Source organism: Fusarium mangiferae (assembly GCF_900044065.1).
Source record: "Fusarium mangiferae strain MRC7560 genome assembly, contig: FMAN_scaffold005, whole genome shotgun sequence".
Taxonomy (NCBI): Eukaryota; Fungi; Ascomycota; class Sordariomycetes; order Hypocreales; family Nectriaceae; genus Fusarium; species Fusarium mangiferae.
Window position 1 is genome coordinate 1522706 of NW_024573925.1, and position 13904 is coordinate 1536609.

Consider the following 13904-nt stretch of genomic DNA (forward strand, 5'->3'; position numbering starts at 1 on the left):
TTGTTGGAGAGCTTCCAATTAACAACCAATACATCTCAGTCTCAGAACAACTCAATTTAGGCGTACGGTTCTTGCAGGCTCAGACACAAGACAAGGATGGCAATATACAGATGTGCCACACTTACTGCTGGCAACTGGACGCTGGACCACTGCATAACTAAGTATCTAGAAGAAATATCAGAATGGGTCGGAAAGAATCCAGATGAGGTTGTGACGATACTACTGACGAACGTCGATGCCCTACCGATTGAAAATTTCGACGAAGCTTTCAGTAGTGCAGGGTTAAAAGGCCTTGTATTTCGTCCCAAGAAGAGGCTTTCTCGAGACGAGTGGCCAACTCTGCAAGAGTTACTTGATGGTGGAACTCGGCTTACTGTATTCATGGGTATGCCTTGTTCTGTTGATTCGTTTCTTGAGCTTACTGACTATTATAGATTTCAACATGAATGTGAGAAAAGTTGACTACATACTTGATGAGTTCGACTATTTCTGGGAGACTCCATTCGGTGAAACCGACTCCTCGTTTCCAACCTGCAAGGTTGACCGCCCGGAGAAAGGGGATCCAACCGTACTCATGGGGATTATGAACCATATGTTGAACTACGACATCATGGGTGTCGTCGTCCCAAATCAGGCCGATGCAGAGAAGACGGATTCAGAGTATTCTATCCAAAAACAGGTAGACCTTTGCGAGAGCAGCTGGGGCAGGCGACCGAATGTCGTTCTTGTAAGTGGTGAATATATCTTAAAAGGATGTATCTAATTGAATGGCACAGTTGGACTGGGTTAACGTTGGAGAGGCAATGGACGCCCAGATATCTCTGAATGGTTCACGAGGATCGCACAGTTGAATTCCCGCAAACGAAGGCCGTACTAAGAGTCATGTACACAGACATCTTCCAGTAAATCCCCCGAACTATCTACAGATCAATATGACTTATATTCACGCACTGCGATCCAACAGTCACAGTCGGAAGGGCTACTCGACTATCAGTGTGATTCGCTTCGTGGTACCGGATGCCATTCCAGCAGTACCGTCCTTCAGTACTGAGAACCCCCATCTGCCTGTTCCTGTAATGTCAGGAGTTCCTTCAAATCCCCAAAGATGTCTAACCCCGGAAAGTGCAGTAATTTTTAGCATATGTACCTTGGGATGATTCCGTTTGGCTGAGGTCATCATACCGTGGTTGTTTCGACATGATGTTGTTATGTTGTTAATGAAGACTGCAGAACGGTATGTAAAGACTAGCTGTTGATTGGTAGCTTAAAAGTACCTTGGCTGCTGGCGGGAAGATCCAGGGATTATGTTCCTGGCTAGCGCAGTCACCCCCTAAGCAAACTCTATTACATCCATTGGACCCCCCTTAGGGAGCAAAAAAACACCAGACTTTGTTAGAGGGTGTCAAAAATAAACTTGGCAAAGAGTCCCCTAAGATTAGGCTAGATTTACCTAAGAAGTTTTATCGCTTGGGGTCAAAGTCCTAGCATTTCTTTCCTCCCCTAAACCCCAACGGCCAGATGCCTCATTTTGTTTACTTGGCCCGCAAAAACAAAGAAAAATGTAATGGATACCCCAGAATACGAGTTTGGGAGGTTCTTCACTTGCCTACGTGCCAAAACGGGCATGATCTGAGGAAAGGCTACGCAATTCGTGATAATGCATTGCACAGAACCAAGACAAGACATGCCAGAGCCCTCGTCAAAGTCTCAAAGAGCCCCTTTTCATAGACAGAATGCCGAATCTGAATCACTTGGGCTTTTGCTTGTGACGCACGTAGTTGAGTAAATATCTTGGCCAGACCTATGTCGACTACTGTACAGCCTAAGTAGACAAAATGGAATCTTAACTTTCCTGATTGAGCCTGCAATTTCACATCCACTCTTCATCTATCTATTGGCAGCCCAGCGGACGTAAACATCACACTTCCATCATTTGCCGTCCCCTCTACAAATCTACCTACACCTCATCTTAGTGGCGCGCCTCCTTTTCCAGCTTTGTCTCCCTGATCTTCCTACCAGCCTTAGCAAATGTTCAATTAAGCATCCAAATTGTGATTTCCTCTGGCATCTCTGGCTTTCTTTTTCTCTCTTTTTTTCTTTCTTCCTCCCTCTTCGCCTTCTTTTGTTTTCTCTTTCCATCATCTTATATCTCCCCACACCCAGACCCATACAATGTTGCTTCGCAAGCTTGGGCATGCCCTGGCTGCGACAGCAGGTAAGTTTGCCCTTTCTTCTTGAAGACGAAATCTTTCATCTTTTTCTTACTGCTGCTGACAAGCATTCTTCGGCAGCCCTTTTTCCAGTCGCTTTTGCCAAAGAAAAAGATGAAGGTGGTCAATCCACCTTCGTTTCCCCAGACGGAGACGTAGCATTTGCGATTGACATTGGCGAGAACACCAACACCGAAGTCTACTTCAGTCTCCGCGTTAAGAAGAATCGATCCTGGGGCGCTGTTGGTCTTGGAAGCGAGGATATGCCCGGAGCTCTATTCCTCATGGTATACAAGAGCCGGACCACTAACAATGTTACATTCTCCCCGCGACTCGCCTATGGCCATTACGAGCCTTATTATTGGGATGAGATGGATTACGAAGTTCTTAATACTACAGGAATTATCGACGATCACATGGTGGCCACAATTCGCTGCAAGAGTGGGTGTCGCAGTTGGCCATCGCATGGCGGACAGAAGGGATACCTCGATGTTTACGATCACAATAGCAAGGCCGTATTCGCTTTTGGGCCAAAGGAGGACTACTACAGTGACGATACGGACGCACCTTTGAAATATCATGCAGGATATGGCAGTTTCTCACTCGACATCAAACGAACACACGGGGATTCCGAGCTGCCATCTCTTAGCGATTCAACAAAAGATGTTGGATCCGAGCTTATCTACGCGACGAAGGCCAAGCCAAACTGGGCATCACCGCTTCATGGAGTCTTTATGGTCTTGTCAATCATATTCCTCATGCCAATTGGCGTTGTTCTGCTGAGGTCTGGAGGCTGGGTCAAGTGGCATGCTTTGAACCAGTCCATTGCGACTCTAGGTGTCTTTGCAGGTTTCGGTATTGGTGTCGCGAACAGTTTCTATTACCAAAGAGTAAGTCCATCCCGGCTATTCTGGGGCCTGTCACTGAAAAATGTCATAGTCTCGAAGTTTTGACGACCCTCACCAAATTATTGGATTCGTCGTCACTGGCTTATTGCTCGGACAGTTTGGATTAGGAGTAATGCACCATACTCAGTACAGGAGAACTCAGGCTCCGACTAAGTACGGCAAGTTTCATCTTTGGGTTGGCCGCATCATTCTATTCTTAGGCACTTTGAACGCCTTCCTGTAAGTTATCACATGCACACATCGGTTGCTCATCACTAACCATCATCAGCGGCTTCACTTTTGCTTTGAACAGAAAATTCGGCATGCTCCTCGCTCTTCTCATCATTTTCATATGCATAAGCAGCCTTATCTTGATCTATGGTCGTCGATACATGGACAAGCGTCGTCTTGGACCTCGTGGCCCTGGTCTGGCAGGCCCTCAGCAATACAGTGCACCGCCATGGCGGGAACCTCCTCCGCAACACATGGGTTACCCATCCGATCCTCCGCCAGGATACCAACCGCCATCGAACCAGGCCGGACTTGGCCAGATGTCACCTGCATTGCGATCACCATCCCCGTGGCAATCAAATGACAAAGATGACGAGGCAGAGTTGAACCTGGGACGTGAGCAGCGACCGAGGGAGTTCTAATCAATACTTTGAGTTTGGATACTGGAGTTGGCGTTTATGTTAGCTTTCATGCAATAAAACGAATTCCACAAGTGATCGAAACATTGGTGATCGACATTGGTGATGAAGAGTGAGGTGTGACTAGTTGTCTACGTATGTATGTCAGCTTGGCCTGAAATTGGGAAATAACACACTGTTGGCTGCAAGACCAGGTGGAATTGAATAGCAACAGACTTAACAACCTAGTCGAATACGAAGTATTCGCCTAAGAACATAATCGATGTAAATTAGTGGCTCAAGCTTACATTGAACGTTGTCAAATGGAGCCTCGATATATATAAGTCTTGCACGACAAATCATGATACTTTGAGGTTTAGGGTAGCTAGAAGGTCATTCACAGCATCTAGTAATACTGCATCAGGTTTCTTCTTCTCCTTTTTTTCTCTTTTCTCTTTTGACCTGATGGAAACTCAGTAGCTAACTTTTCAGAGGAATGGTGTCTTTGGTCACACTTGGAGTGGGTGCTTTACGTTGTGTTGTAGTTGGAGTGATGTATCGCCGACCTCGGATCACAATGCTCTACTACCAACTTATCGTCATCGGAAAATTAACTCAACTACGGCAAGCCGTTTCCCACCTCAACATCGAGTCACCATAACAACTCTCAAGCGCCAGCCATGTCAGTTAAAGTTAACGTCGGAAACCTAAGCCTCCGTATCGGGGCCGTTCCCCTGACACAAGAGGAGTTCGCGCCATTTGGAGACGTTGTCTCCAACCCACGACCAAGTCTTCTTCCATCAAAACACGCATCTGAAGGTGTTTCTCTCCCATACAACGGCACTACTGCCAATCAAGGGACAGCAATTCGCTATGCCGATGTCAGCAGGCCTCAGGACCTCCTCTCACAGGCTCCCAGCAGCAATGGCCGGCTGATCATGAGCCAATTCGTCTGCGAAGCAAGAACTTTGGCACCTGCAAGCGATGACGCTTCGCAGAGCGACTTCGCCGTCAACATTCTTGAACGGCACCCATTCACTTCTCAAACATTTGCTCCACTCGCCTCTACCGCTTCAAGCTACTTGGTCATCGTGGCCCCATCTCTGCCCCCATCTCTCCAAGACGATGGTCTACCTGTACCAAGTGGAGAGGGGCTACCCGGTAGAGGTCTCCCTAATCTGAAGGGGTTGCGTGCGTTTGTTGCAACAGACCGCCAGGCTGTGACTTATGCGGCTGGGACATGGCACGCTCCAATGGTAGCTCTTGGTAAGAAGGAGACAACGTTGGATTTCCTGGTTGTTCAGTTCTCCTCCGGCGTTGACATCCAAGACTGTCAGATCGTCACATTTGAGGGGCATGACTCTCAAGAACCTGACATCAAAGTACGCGTTCCGCGAGGCGGAACCGTTACCGCCAAACTGTAGCTAAACCAAGACATGGGATATTTGAGGATAGCACAATGCGTAACTGGAAAGTGGCTGAGTAGAGATAGCTGGGCATGCAATTTACAATGTATGCTTTATTTACCCGAGGACTACATATTGTGATGCGAAGCCCCTGGTCTTTAACGTCTCAGCTAATCTTGAATTGAACAAGCTCAGGTTGGCCAATATAATGACTGCAATAAATATGGTAACACGGAGTCATAGTTCTCAGATCCATAGACAACCACGTTGCCAAAAGCTTAGTCATCGTGCATACCTATCATCCCACGATGCCTTTTAAACTGTTCTTATAAGTAGCTTGACGAGAAAGGCACCTAGGGCCATGCGTTTATCAATCCTATCACTCTTGTAGAATACCGGGTGATACTGCAAATCAGTCGACAGTTATAAGCTGCGTTGTATCCTGAGCCAAAATGGCAGCCCAATTTGAAGCTGCAGAGGCTCGCAACAAGTTGGAGGATCTCTCCGGAATTCAGCTGGAGCCAGGCGAGAACCCATACAACGCTCTCATCAAAGCCTGCAATGATGATCCGGTAAGTGACTGTCATTCAGACTTGTTGTTCCCAAACTTACAATGTCAGGCCGAGGTCCAAACTCTGTACTCTGTCCACCGAACAAAGAGGAACGGCCAACAAGCGGAGAAGTTTTTGTCCTCTGACTTCAAGGAGTTGGTTATTGACCAGACACTCCTACGGCTTGAAGACCCGACCGTAGAGCCGGGATTTCGCGACAATAGGAACTGCTTGGTCATCTGGGCTAGACCCCCAGACCACGTTATCCGCTTAGCCTCTAAGGTCAATGAGTTGCTCAAGAAGGCCGCACCTAGTGAGGAGATTTTGTTCCATAGTGAACTGACATATACTGACCATTGAAAAGGTGTCTGGCTTATGCCTTCACATAGGATGCATTTAACAACCCTCGAGGTTGCCTTCTCCAAAACACCCCAAGAGATTGCTGCCTTTGTAACAACTCTGAGACCAGCTATCCCTGATATTGTAAACTACCCATATCGTCACAGGTCTCGCCTTGTCAAGCCTATGGTTTCTTATGATTTGTCTGCTTTTGCCCTGTCGTTTCTTCCCGCGTCAGGCGAAGCAGCACTATCCCCTCCTCTCACCGAGCCTGTTATTACAAAGGGGATCACGCAGGGAGACGATTACACATATCACCATCTGCGTCGCGACGTGTACGACAAGGTGCAGGAAAGCGGCGTCGTTGTTGGGTCAAGATATCAAGTTCCCAGTGCGCACATCACGCTTGGACGCTATCTGAATCACGATGACCATGACACGCCAGAGAAGAGGGCAGCCTGGGTTAAGGCCATTGATGAGGTCAATGCATGGCTAGAGAAGGAGGTCTGGGACAACCCTGACTCCGAGTATAATGCTGGCGAGTGGCTAGTCGGCCACGAGAGAGGGCTGGATGCACGAAATGGCACACTCTGGTATGGAGGCGGCAAGACTATAATGCTGGGAGAAGGATTTTAGAATATTATCAGAGCTTTATACCTATAGACCGATACATCGTTGCTTTTTTGAAGCTTTCTCAGCCATGACCAAGACTCATGGGCCCTATCCCACTTGACGTTGAGGGGCAATGGCTCAACTGTTGAAAATGGTTCATCACCATGAATGCACTGTATTGTGCTCTGCTTCAGAAAATTCGTGTTGGTGCAACACAGAGAGTTTTTTTTTCATTCGTTCCCTATGAAACATGCCTCAAATCGAGAGCGTGTACCTCCTTTCGCCTGTGTCCATCCATGATGCCCAAATGCCGCCGAGGTAAGCATAGAAATGGTGACCCTGAGACCCCAAACACAAAGCACTTAGAAAACCAGAGCAGCACCCTTCGTCTTCTTGTCACCACTGTTTTCAATGTCAGTATATTGCAGAGTCCATGGAGCCAAGAGGTCACGTACCCAAGCTCGAAGTGCTTGCATCGCTTCAGCGCCAGCTGGAGCTTGGTCTTGCACTTGACACACTCCAATCGCAGAACAACCTTCTTGGTAGTCTTAGCCTTCTTGTGGAAGACAGGCTTGGTCTGACCACCATAACCGGACTGCTTGCGGTCGTATCGGCGCTTACCCTGGGCGAATAGGGAGGCCTTGCCAGCCTTGTACTGGGTGACCTTGTGCTGGGTGTGCTTGCGGCACTCCTTGCCCTTGCAGTAGGTGTTGCGGGTCTTGGGAATGTTGACCTGTAGGATCCAGAATGTTAGCCATCTGGTGATTGTTCGAGGATCAAGACCTCTGTCCAGATCTCAGCATATCGAGTCGCACGCCCCCAAGACAGTTTGAGAGAAAAGATTGAATCGTCGGAAAGGGCTTGAAGGGCGGAAAAAGTGACACCTTCAAGAAGTATCGTCGGTTCGAGGTTGGACGTCGTCGATTCGAGTTCGTGTCCCTTCATGTTGCTCCGAAAATTCATCCCACTTTCTCCAAATAACTGTCATGGTGCGCGCATATTCGAATAGCTTGAGATAACGGCACTCCAATCTCAACAATACGATGGTACTATTGTTGATGCTGATAGTAAGGTCTTGGGCTGTAGCGACGTACCATTTTGACGACGATGTACGGTGCCGTTCTTTGGGTGTGTTTGGTGATGCAAGTTCCAAAGACTGGCTAAATTGAGGTTTTGGTGTGATTTCTCACTTTGTGGGCAGCCGACCCTACCTAGCCCCATCGGGCGGTGTGGCACTCGCTTGCATCAGCCACACTCAGGCGCCTGAGATCTAGGGCAACCATGAATGGCGCCTCATCTCGGTGAGGCGACGATAAAGATACGTACCGTGGATCTCACCCCACCGTGGACGCTGGAAAGGACAGACTACGACCGGCCCCACCATTCCATCGGGATCTTGAGCGCATCCAAGGTGTTCTCAAGGGACGTTTTCAGGGACAACAGTTATCCGCATACAAAAGACGTTTCCAAAGCGTTAACCACAATGGATCCCTACTCGACCGAAGGCGAATTAATCAACATTCACAACCACTTCCACCAGGGCCAGTATCAGGAGGTCATTGACTTTGATACCTCTTCCTTCTCCCCTGATAACGCTCTGCCCGCGCGCATTCTTGTCCTCCGAGCTCGATTGGCTCTTGGACAGGCAGAAGATGTTCTCGATGATGTGAAGGGCGATTCTCAGCCTGAGCTCCAGGCTCTGGGTGCTCTTGCTGAGTTCAATTTGGGCAAGGCCGATTCTGCGGTGGAGACGATCGAGAAGCTGGCCTCTTCAGCTGCCGACAACACAACGGTCCAGGTTATCGGAGGAACGGTTCTCCAAGCTGCTGGAAAATCTGAAGAGGCTCTTGCTCTTCTCACTCAACACCAAGGAAGCCGTAAGATCGCCCAGAAGCTGGAGGATGCTTAGAATGCCGCTGACCGCTATTGTTCAGTCGACGCTGTCTCTCTTATCGTCCAGATCCATCTGCAACAAAACCGAACCGACCTCGCTCTCAAGGAAGTATCCGCCGCGAGGCGATGGGCGCAAGATAGTCTCTTGGTCAACTTGGCCGAGTCTTGGGTTGGATTAAGAGTCGTAAGTGTTCTACATGTTCGGGAAGTACATTCACTGAGAAGATGCAGGGTGGTGAGAAGTATCAGCAGGCGTTCTACGTCTTTGAGGAGCTCGCCCAAGCTCCCTCGACCTCATCAGTTCGAAGTCTTGTCTCGCAAGCTGTTTGCGAACTGCACCTCGGCCGAACAGAGGAAGCCCAAGCTGCTCTCGAACAGGCCCTGGAGAAGGACGCTAATAACGCCGACGCGATTGCCAACCTGCTGGTTCTCAATGTTATTTCCGGCAACCAGTCCGATGAATTCGCACAGTCAGTCCCGTTGTCTGATTCCAATCTTGAAACAAGACTTATACTGACATGTACTGCTAGGAAATTGAGGGGCATCAAGCCTAACCATCAATTCTTGGCCGACTTGGAGGAGAAGAGCGCACTTTTTGACAAGGCTGCCACGAAGTATAGCCCCAAGGTGTCGGCATGATTTAGACTAGGCGTATCGATTGCTAAAATTAATGGCCGGCGCATTATTCATGGAGGATTGGACCCCCTTGGCAATGATTATTGAGACCTTGAACGTATTTTACCAATGTTAACCGACAGCACGTTCTAGTCACAGAGAAGCAACAAAGGGAAAGCTAGGACTATCAAAATACATCAGGGCATTTAACTGCAAAGAATCATATTTGACACTGGCAAGGGTATATACAGCCACTTGTTTGGACTTGTAGTTCTTAACCTTCAGAATGAGGGGTGTTCCTTTGAATATGGGATAAGCTATTATTGCAAGATTGGCTTGATTCTGAAGTCCACTTTTGCCAAGACCTTCCTTTGGTCCCTTGACTAAAGGACGGAGCCATGAGGCGAATGAACATCTAGTGTTCTCTAGCTATTGAATCTCGAAAACCTATATTATCTGTAATGTCGTCACGAGATACAAGTAGGGATGACTACTTGTTACGAGTCCGCATTGCTAGATCCTGCTTTGTTGATCGTGCCCAGTGACAGGATGTATTGTTAAAACAGGCTCATAATGCACAACGGGATAATTTATTCGGATGAGCAGGCGAGTTACCTCGCTCAAAAGTTCAGAGACTAGAGCATCCATATCATAAAAGGGCCCGTCCATTGTTTCTATGCCATCAATCCTAAACCCCGCGATGAAAAGAGAACAAGTCTCATGTACCCATGTCATAGAGCATCATGACGGCCCACACGAAACTCCCGAATTTCCCAACCAAGATATCATCATCATTCGCTAACGCTCGACTCGGCACTGAAGCCCTCTTACAAAATCTTTTGTCTAAGCATTGGACGTAATTGCTCATTTCTTCTTGTTGGGGAACTTGGGAGCGCCAATGTCGCTGCCTCGCAGCTTGACATTGAGAACTCGCTCCATGGCGCCAAGCACCTTCTGATCGGGGGCGGCAGTGCCTCGCTCGAAGTCGGCGACGATAGCCTGGGTGGTGTTGCATCGGGTAGCAAGATCCTTCTGTGTCATCTTGGGTTCAACTTGCTGACGAGCCTTGGAGATAACATCGCCAACAGTCTTGCCGATGGTGTTGGGCTTGATGATGTCGTCGGATCGATCGACCTTTGTCATACGCTGACCCTCTGGTGCGGAGCCCTGAAAAATGGTTAGTGTGTGCTACGGAGAGACGATGGCTGTACTTACGGCATTGGCAGAAGAGTACTTCTTCTCGGTAGTGAGGCCGCCAGCTCGTTGGGCAGCGTTCAGAGCAGCCTTTCCTCGAACAACAGTCTCTCGCTGGGCGGCGCCAGAGCCACGGGTGCGGCTACCAATCTTGGTGGTGGTATCCCAGTCATCCATTTTGAAGATATGAAATTTTGTCAGAAGAAGATGTGTGTTTTAGAGCGAGGGTTGACTCGGCGTGACGATGTGGAAGATGTGTTTGTTGGGTATGTAAGAATGGAATATAGATCAAGCTGAAGTTCTGGGCGACAAAGAATTTATGGGGATGGTGATGGAATGGGCGGAGGGGTTTAGGCCTGGCCTTGGGTCACTGAGTCAATCGGCGGGGGACTATAATTGGCACCGTGCATCGGTGGCCTCTCTTGCATGCGCCTTGTTACTCCTGTGGTAAGGCTGCCTCGGTTTTGGTTACCAAGCCCTGGAGATAACAGTGCGGCCAGACGTCTGTGTGCTAATTTTCATTCGCACCGCCACTGGTGGCCCATGTGTCGCCTCTTCTCAGCCCATAGAAGGTGCTAGACTTTCTGGACGGGAACCCTTTTTTGAGACAGGCCAGGGACCGGGGCACGAAGACGATGCAAGATGGGTCCGGGTCCGGGTCCGGTCTGACTGAGCGAAAAGACTCAATGACGATGAAGCGGGACCCTGACGTGCCTGACAAACTGACGTACTCTCGTGCTCTCGTGCTCATTCATCTCACACTAAACTACCTTATGGACAACTCGTATATTCTATCGTTCTTGATATGATGACTAATGACAGACAGTCTTGTAGCTCAGCTGCTTACTGGCTCATGTGTTGACAAAATGTCCATCCCGTAATGCTAACCACAGCACCTTGATGGACAGGTTTTAACCTCGGACTTCCTTCGTAGATATTTGAACAAGAGACCTTCAAGCTCTGGCGCTTCGGTCCTCATTTGCTTTTTCTCTTGTATCACTCACCCGCGAAGCTGAGGGATTTTCATCTTCGCGGCGGTTCAAACAGAGATGCATCATCGACCCCTGACTTGCCTATGGACGGCTTGTTCGATGGCTCGCCGCTTCTATCGACCGTCCTCGCTGCAGACTTCATTGATATACTCTTGAAAAGATGGTGGGATCATTTTACCATCTTGGCTACAGCTTGGGTATGTCTTGTACTTGCAAGCAGACTCGATATTCTGTTTACCCTAGGCTTTGTCGCTTGGAAGCACGCTTCTGTAATGACCTCGCTTGTAAGCCTCCTCAAATCCCGGTATATCACGGATGCCGCCCTTGGAATATGCGGAATATTTCTAGTTGGTTACCATACCTCAAGGTGGATTGTCAATAGCAGGGCCAACTCCACCGCTAGTACTGCTCATCGACTGTTGACTCCTGGTCGAATAACTCACCATAGGTTGTACCCCCGGAAACATTCTTTTTCTTATCCATACCTCCTGCTTGGCATCCCGATAGAGGCCTCGGACAACGCCAATGACATTATGCTTGCAAATGTTCACAGTCCATGGTCTTGGTCCACACAATTGTCCGGATTGACAGCCTTGCTTGGGGTTTGCCCGGCTGACCACCTGCAACGCATACGCTCCGACAATGGCTTGCGTGGAAAATTGGATGCATACCTGGGGTCTGAGGTTTGTTTTGCCATCTCACAGTCGAACTCAAACTGACAGGCGTAGGGTATTGATGCCTCGTGGTATCCGTATGCCTATCTTGTGACTGCCGCACAGTTCCCAGGCCTTCGCTTTAATCCGACAACCTTCTGGTTCCTTTACTCACCAGACAAGGTCTTTCAGGCAATCATCCTGGAGATGAACAATGTCTTCGGGGAAAGGCATCCCTATCTTGTCACGAGAGAAGTACAGACAGAAGATGAGCATGTTCATAACATGACCCAGAACGACCAAGGACTTCTGTGCGCTCAAATAAGAACGACATGGCGAAAGAGATCTCATATATCGCCTTTCAACTCACGAACGGGATCGTACTCTATGCTTGCCAAGGATCCCCTTGGGCCTGGAATGCGAGGATTTCGAGGCCTCGATATCTCTATCACCCTCTCGTCGTCAAAAGACCAGCCGAAGCTTTTTGCAAACTTGTTATCCGAAGACGAGGCTATTGACCCCTATAAAGTAAGCATTTTAGGGAGGGTTCGGTTCGTCTCAAGTGGTTCGGTTCGGTTCTAGCCATTTTCCCCCGATTCATGATGGAATCAACCATTCTCTTCTTCAAACCTAGTCTTCATTTCTGGTATCGGCCTGAACCTTACAAGGAAATTATAGAACGTTCAGCTAATTGGATTGAGAAAATTCTCGAACAAGTATTTCGTGAATACTTGAAGCATCTTGTCCAACGATCGACCACCCCTGCCACTATTCTATATACGCCAGGGGGAGTTGCTGAAGCGTCTGAGCAGACATTCATCTCACCCTCCACGTGCGGCCCTGTAGAATCTATTTGCGAGATCAAGATCAAAGTGTTGACGCCGATTTTCTATTCACGCTTCGTTTACTATGCGCATGATTCTGAGGCCATCTTCTGCGAGGTGGCTGAAAGCTGTACCCTTTGGACTGACAAGCCGGAACAGCTGACAACGGTTTTTTTGAAGAAGGGTTCTCCACCTATTCATGCTTCCAATTTGCTTGATTATATGCACTTTCAGCTCATCAAAAATCTCAGAGGCCGGCCGGATAAGATTGAGAGACCATTGACGTCTACAAATGGACATTCGTCCTCAGTGAAGGGCGTCGATATTCGGGAGTTTCGAATTTCATCAATGGACGCCTTTGTTCTTGAACAAGGAGATACAGAACTCAAAAACGCGTATTTGAGGTCTGTGGTCGGCCTCTTTGTGGCTGATCGCATTGCTATGAGTAGTGTCAGCCTACTTGGCATGATGGAGCTCATAGGAAGAGTGGGTGTCTCATGGGTGCTGACATTGCTCATTACGCAGACCATCATGAGCTTCTCATGATCCTCATAATTTCATGGACAAAAGTACGGGAAGCGCCCATCCCTTATTGATGAGTCGAAGAACAGGAAATTCGGGTCAAAAAGTCATCGATTATTCACGGGTCAACATCCTGCTTACACCATACGTCCGGGTCAACCAATATTGATACGGTTGAGAGACGATTTCAGAACAGGCTCTAAACCAATGACGAGTTAAGACCATTCGCTGACCAACCAGCACCACGAACCATAAAGCTGCCCAGGCGTTAGGGTCTCCACCTGCCCCGCGGATCTTATCATCGTTCCGATCAAGCTCTCACTGATGTGAGCTTGCTGTCTCGAATTTGAAATCAAGAGCTTCTCAAAGCTCTAGGACTTGCTTGAGCGACAGTGGTCTACTGCCAGAATGTCATTGCAACACCGACTATACAATGACCATAGCTTACCCCTGCATCTGTTGGGTATGGGTATTTCAAATTGTCTCAATTCCAAATACTACACGCATGAAGCCCCGCTTCATGCTTCGTCTCCATTGAGGCTACTCCCTGAAGAATGACAAATATCTCTGTCAACGT

General features: G+C 48.5%; 8 protein-coding genes across 8 annotated transcripts; 6 read left to right on the forward strand and 2 right to left on the reverse strand.

Annotated features, from left to right (window-relative positions):
* Positions 1–96: 96 nt before the first annotated feature.
* Positions 97–851, forward strand: FMAN_07445 (uncharacterized protein; the record flags this gene model as incomplete). Its single annotated transcript, XM_041831069.1, has 3 exons — positions 97–385; positions 435–727; positions 777–851. The coding sequence occupies 3 exons, from the start codon at positions 97–99 to the stop codon at positions 849–851; spliced, it is 657 nt and encodes a 218-aa protein (XP_041681669.1).
* A 1321-nt stretch (positions 852–2172) lies between these two features.
* Positions 2173–3750, forward strand: FMAN_07446 (uncharacterized protein; the record flags this gene model as incomplete). Its single annotated transcript, XM_041831070.1, has 4 exons — positions 2173–2215; positions 2292–3100; positions 3150–3337; positions 3387–3750. 4 exons carry the CDS (start codon positions 2173–2175, stop codon positions 3748–3750), a joined length of 1404 nt encoding a protein of 467 aa, XP_041681670.1.
* A 656-nt stretch (positions 3751–4406) lies between these two features.
* Positions 4407–5150, forward strand: FMAN_07447 (uncharacterized protein; the record flags this gene model as incomplete). The annotated part of the gene is made up of 1 exon (XM_041831071.1): positions 4407–5150. The coding sequence occupies one exon, from the start codon at positions 4407–4409 to the stop codon at positions 5148–5150; it is 744 nt and encodes a 247-aa protein (XP_041681671.1).
* A 434-nt stretch (positions 5151–5584) lies between these two features.
* FMAN_07448 (uncharacterized protein) lies at positions 5585–6658 on the forward strand (the record flags this gene model as incomplete). Its single annotated transcript, XM_041831072.1, has 3 exons — positions 5585–5704; positions 5753–5996; positions 6048–6658. The coding sequence occupies 3 exons, from the start codon at positions 5585–5587 to the stop codon at positions 6656–6658; spliced, it is 975 nt and encodes a 324-aa protein (XP_041681672.1).
* Positions 6659–6996: 338 nt separating this feature from the next.
* Positions 6997–7579, reverse strand: FMAN_07449 (putative RPL42B-ribosomal protein L36a.e; the record flags this gene model as incomplete). Its single annotated transcript, XM_041831073.1, has 3 exons — positions 6997–7036; positions 7090–7367; positions 7418–7579. 3 exons carry the CDS (start codon positions 7577–7579, stop codon positions 6997–6999), a joined length of 480 nt encoding a protein of 159 aa, XP_041681673.1.
* A 538-nt stretch (positions 7580–8117) lies between these two features.
* On the forward strand, positions 8118–9166 carry FMAN_07450 (uncharacterized protein; the record flags this gene model as incomplete). Its single annotated transcript, XM_041831074.1, has 4 exons — positions 8118–8511; positions 8569–8711; positions 8759–8997; positions 9058–9166. The coding sequence occupies 4 exons, from the start codon at positions 8118–8120 to the stop codon at positions 9164–9166; spliced, it is 885 nt and encodes a 294-aa protein (XP_041681674.1).
* Positions 9167–10006: 840 nt separating this feature from the next.
* On the reverse strand, positions 10007–10513 carry FMAN_07451 (putative multiprotein bridging factor MBF1; the record flags this gene model as incomplete). The annotated part of the gene is made up of 2 exons (XM_041831076.1): positions 10007–10309; positions 10358–10513. 2 exons carry the CDS (start codon positions 10511–10513, stop codon positions 10007–10009), a joined length of 459 nt encoding a protein of 152 aa, XP_041681675.1.
* An 898-nt stretch (positions 10514–11411) lies between these two features.
* Positions 11412–13351, forward strand: FMAN_07452 (uncharacterized protein; the record flags this gene model as incomplete). Its single annotated transcript, XM_041831077.1, has 3 exons — positions 11412–12011; positions 12057–12556; positions 12616–13351. 3 exons carry the CDS (start codon positions 11412–11414, stop codon positions 13349–13351), a joined length of 1836 nt encoding a protein of 611 aa, XP_041681676.1.
* Between the last annotated feature and the right edge of the window lie 553 nt (positions 13352–13904).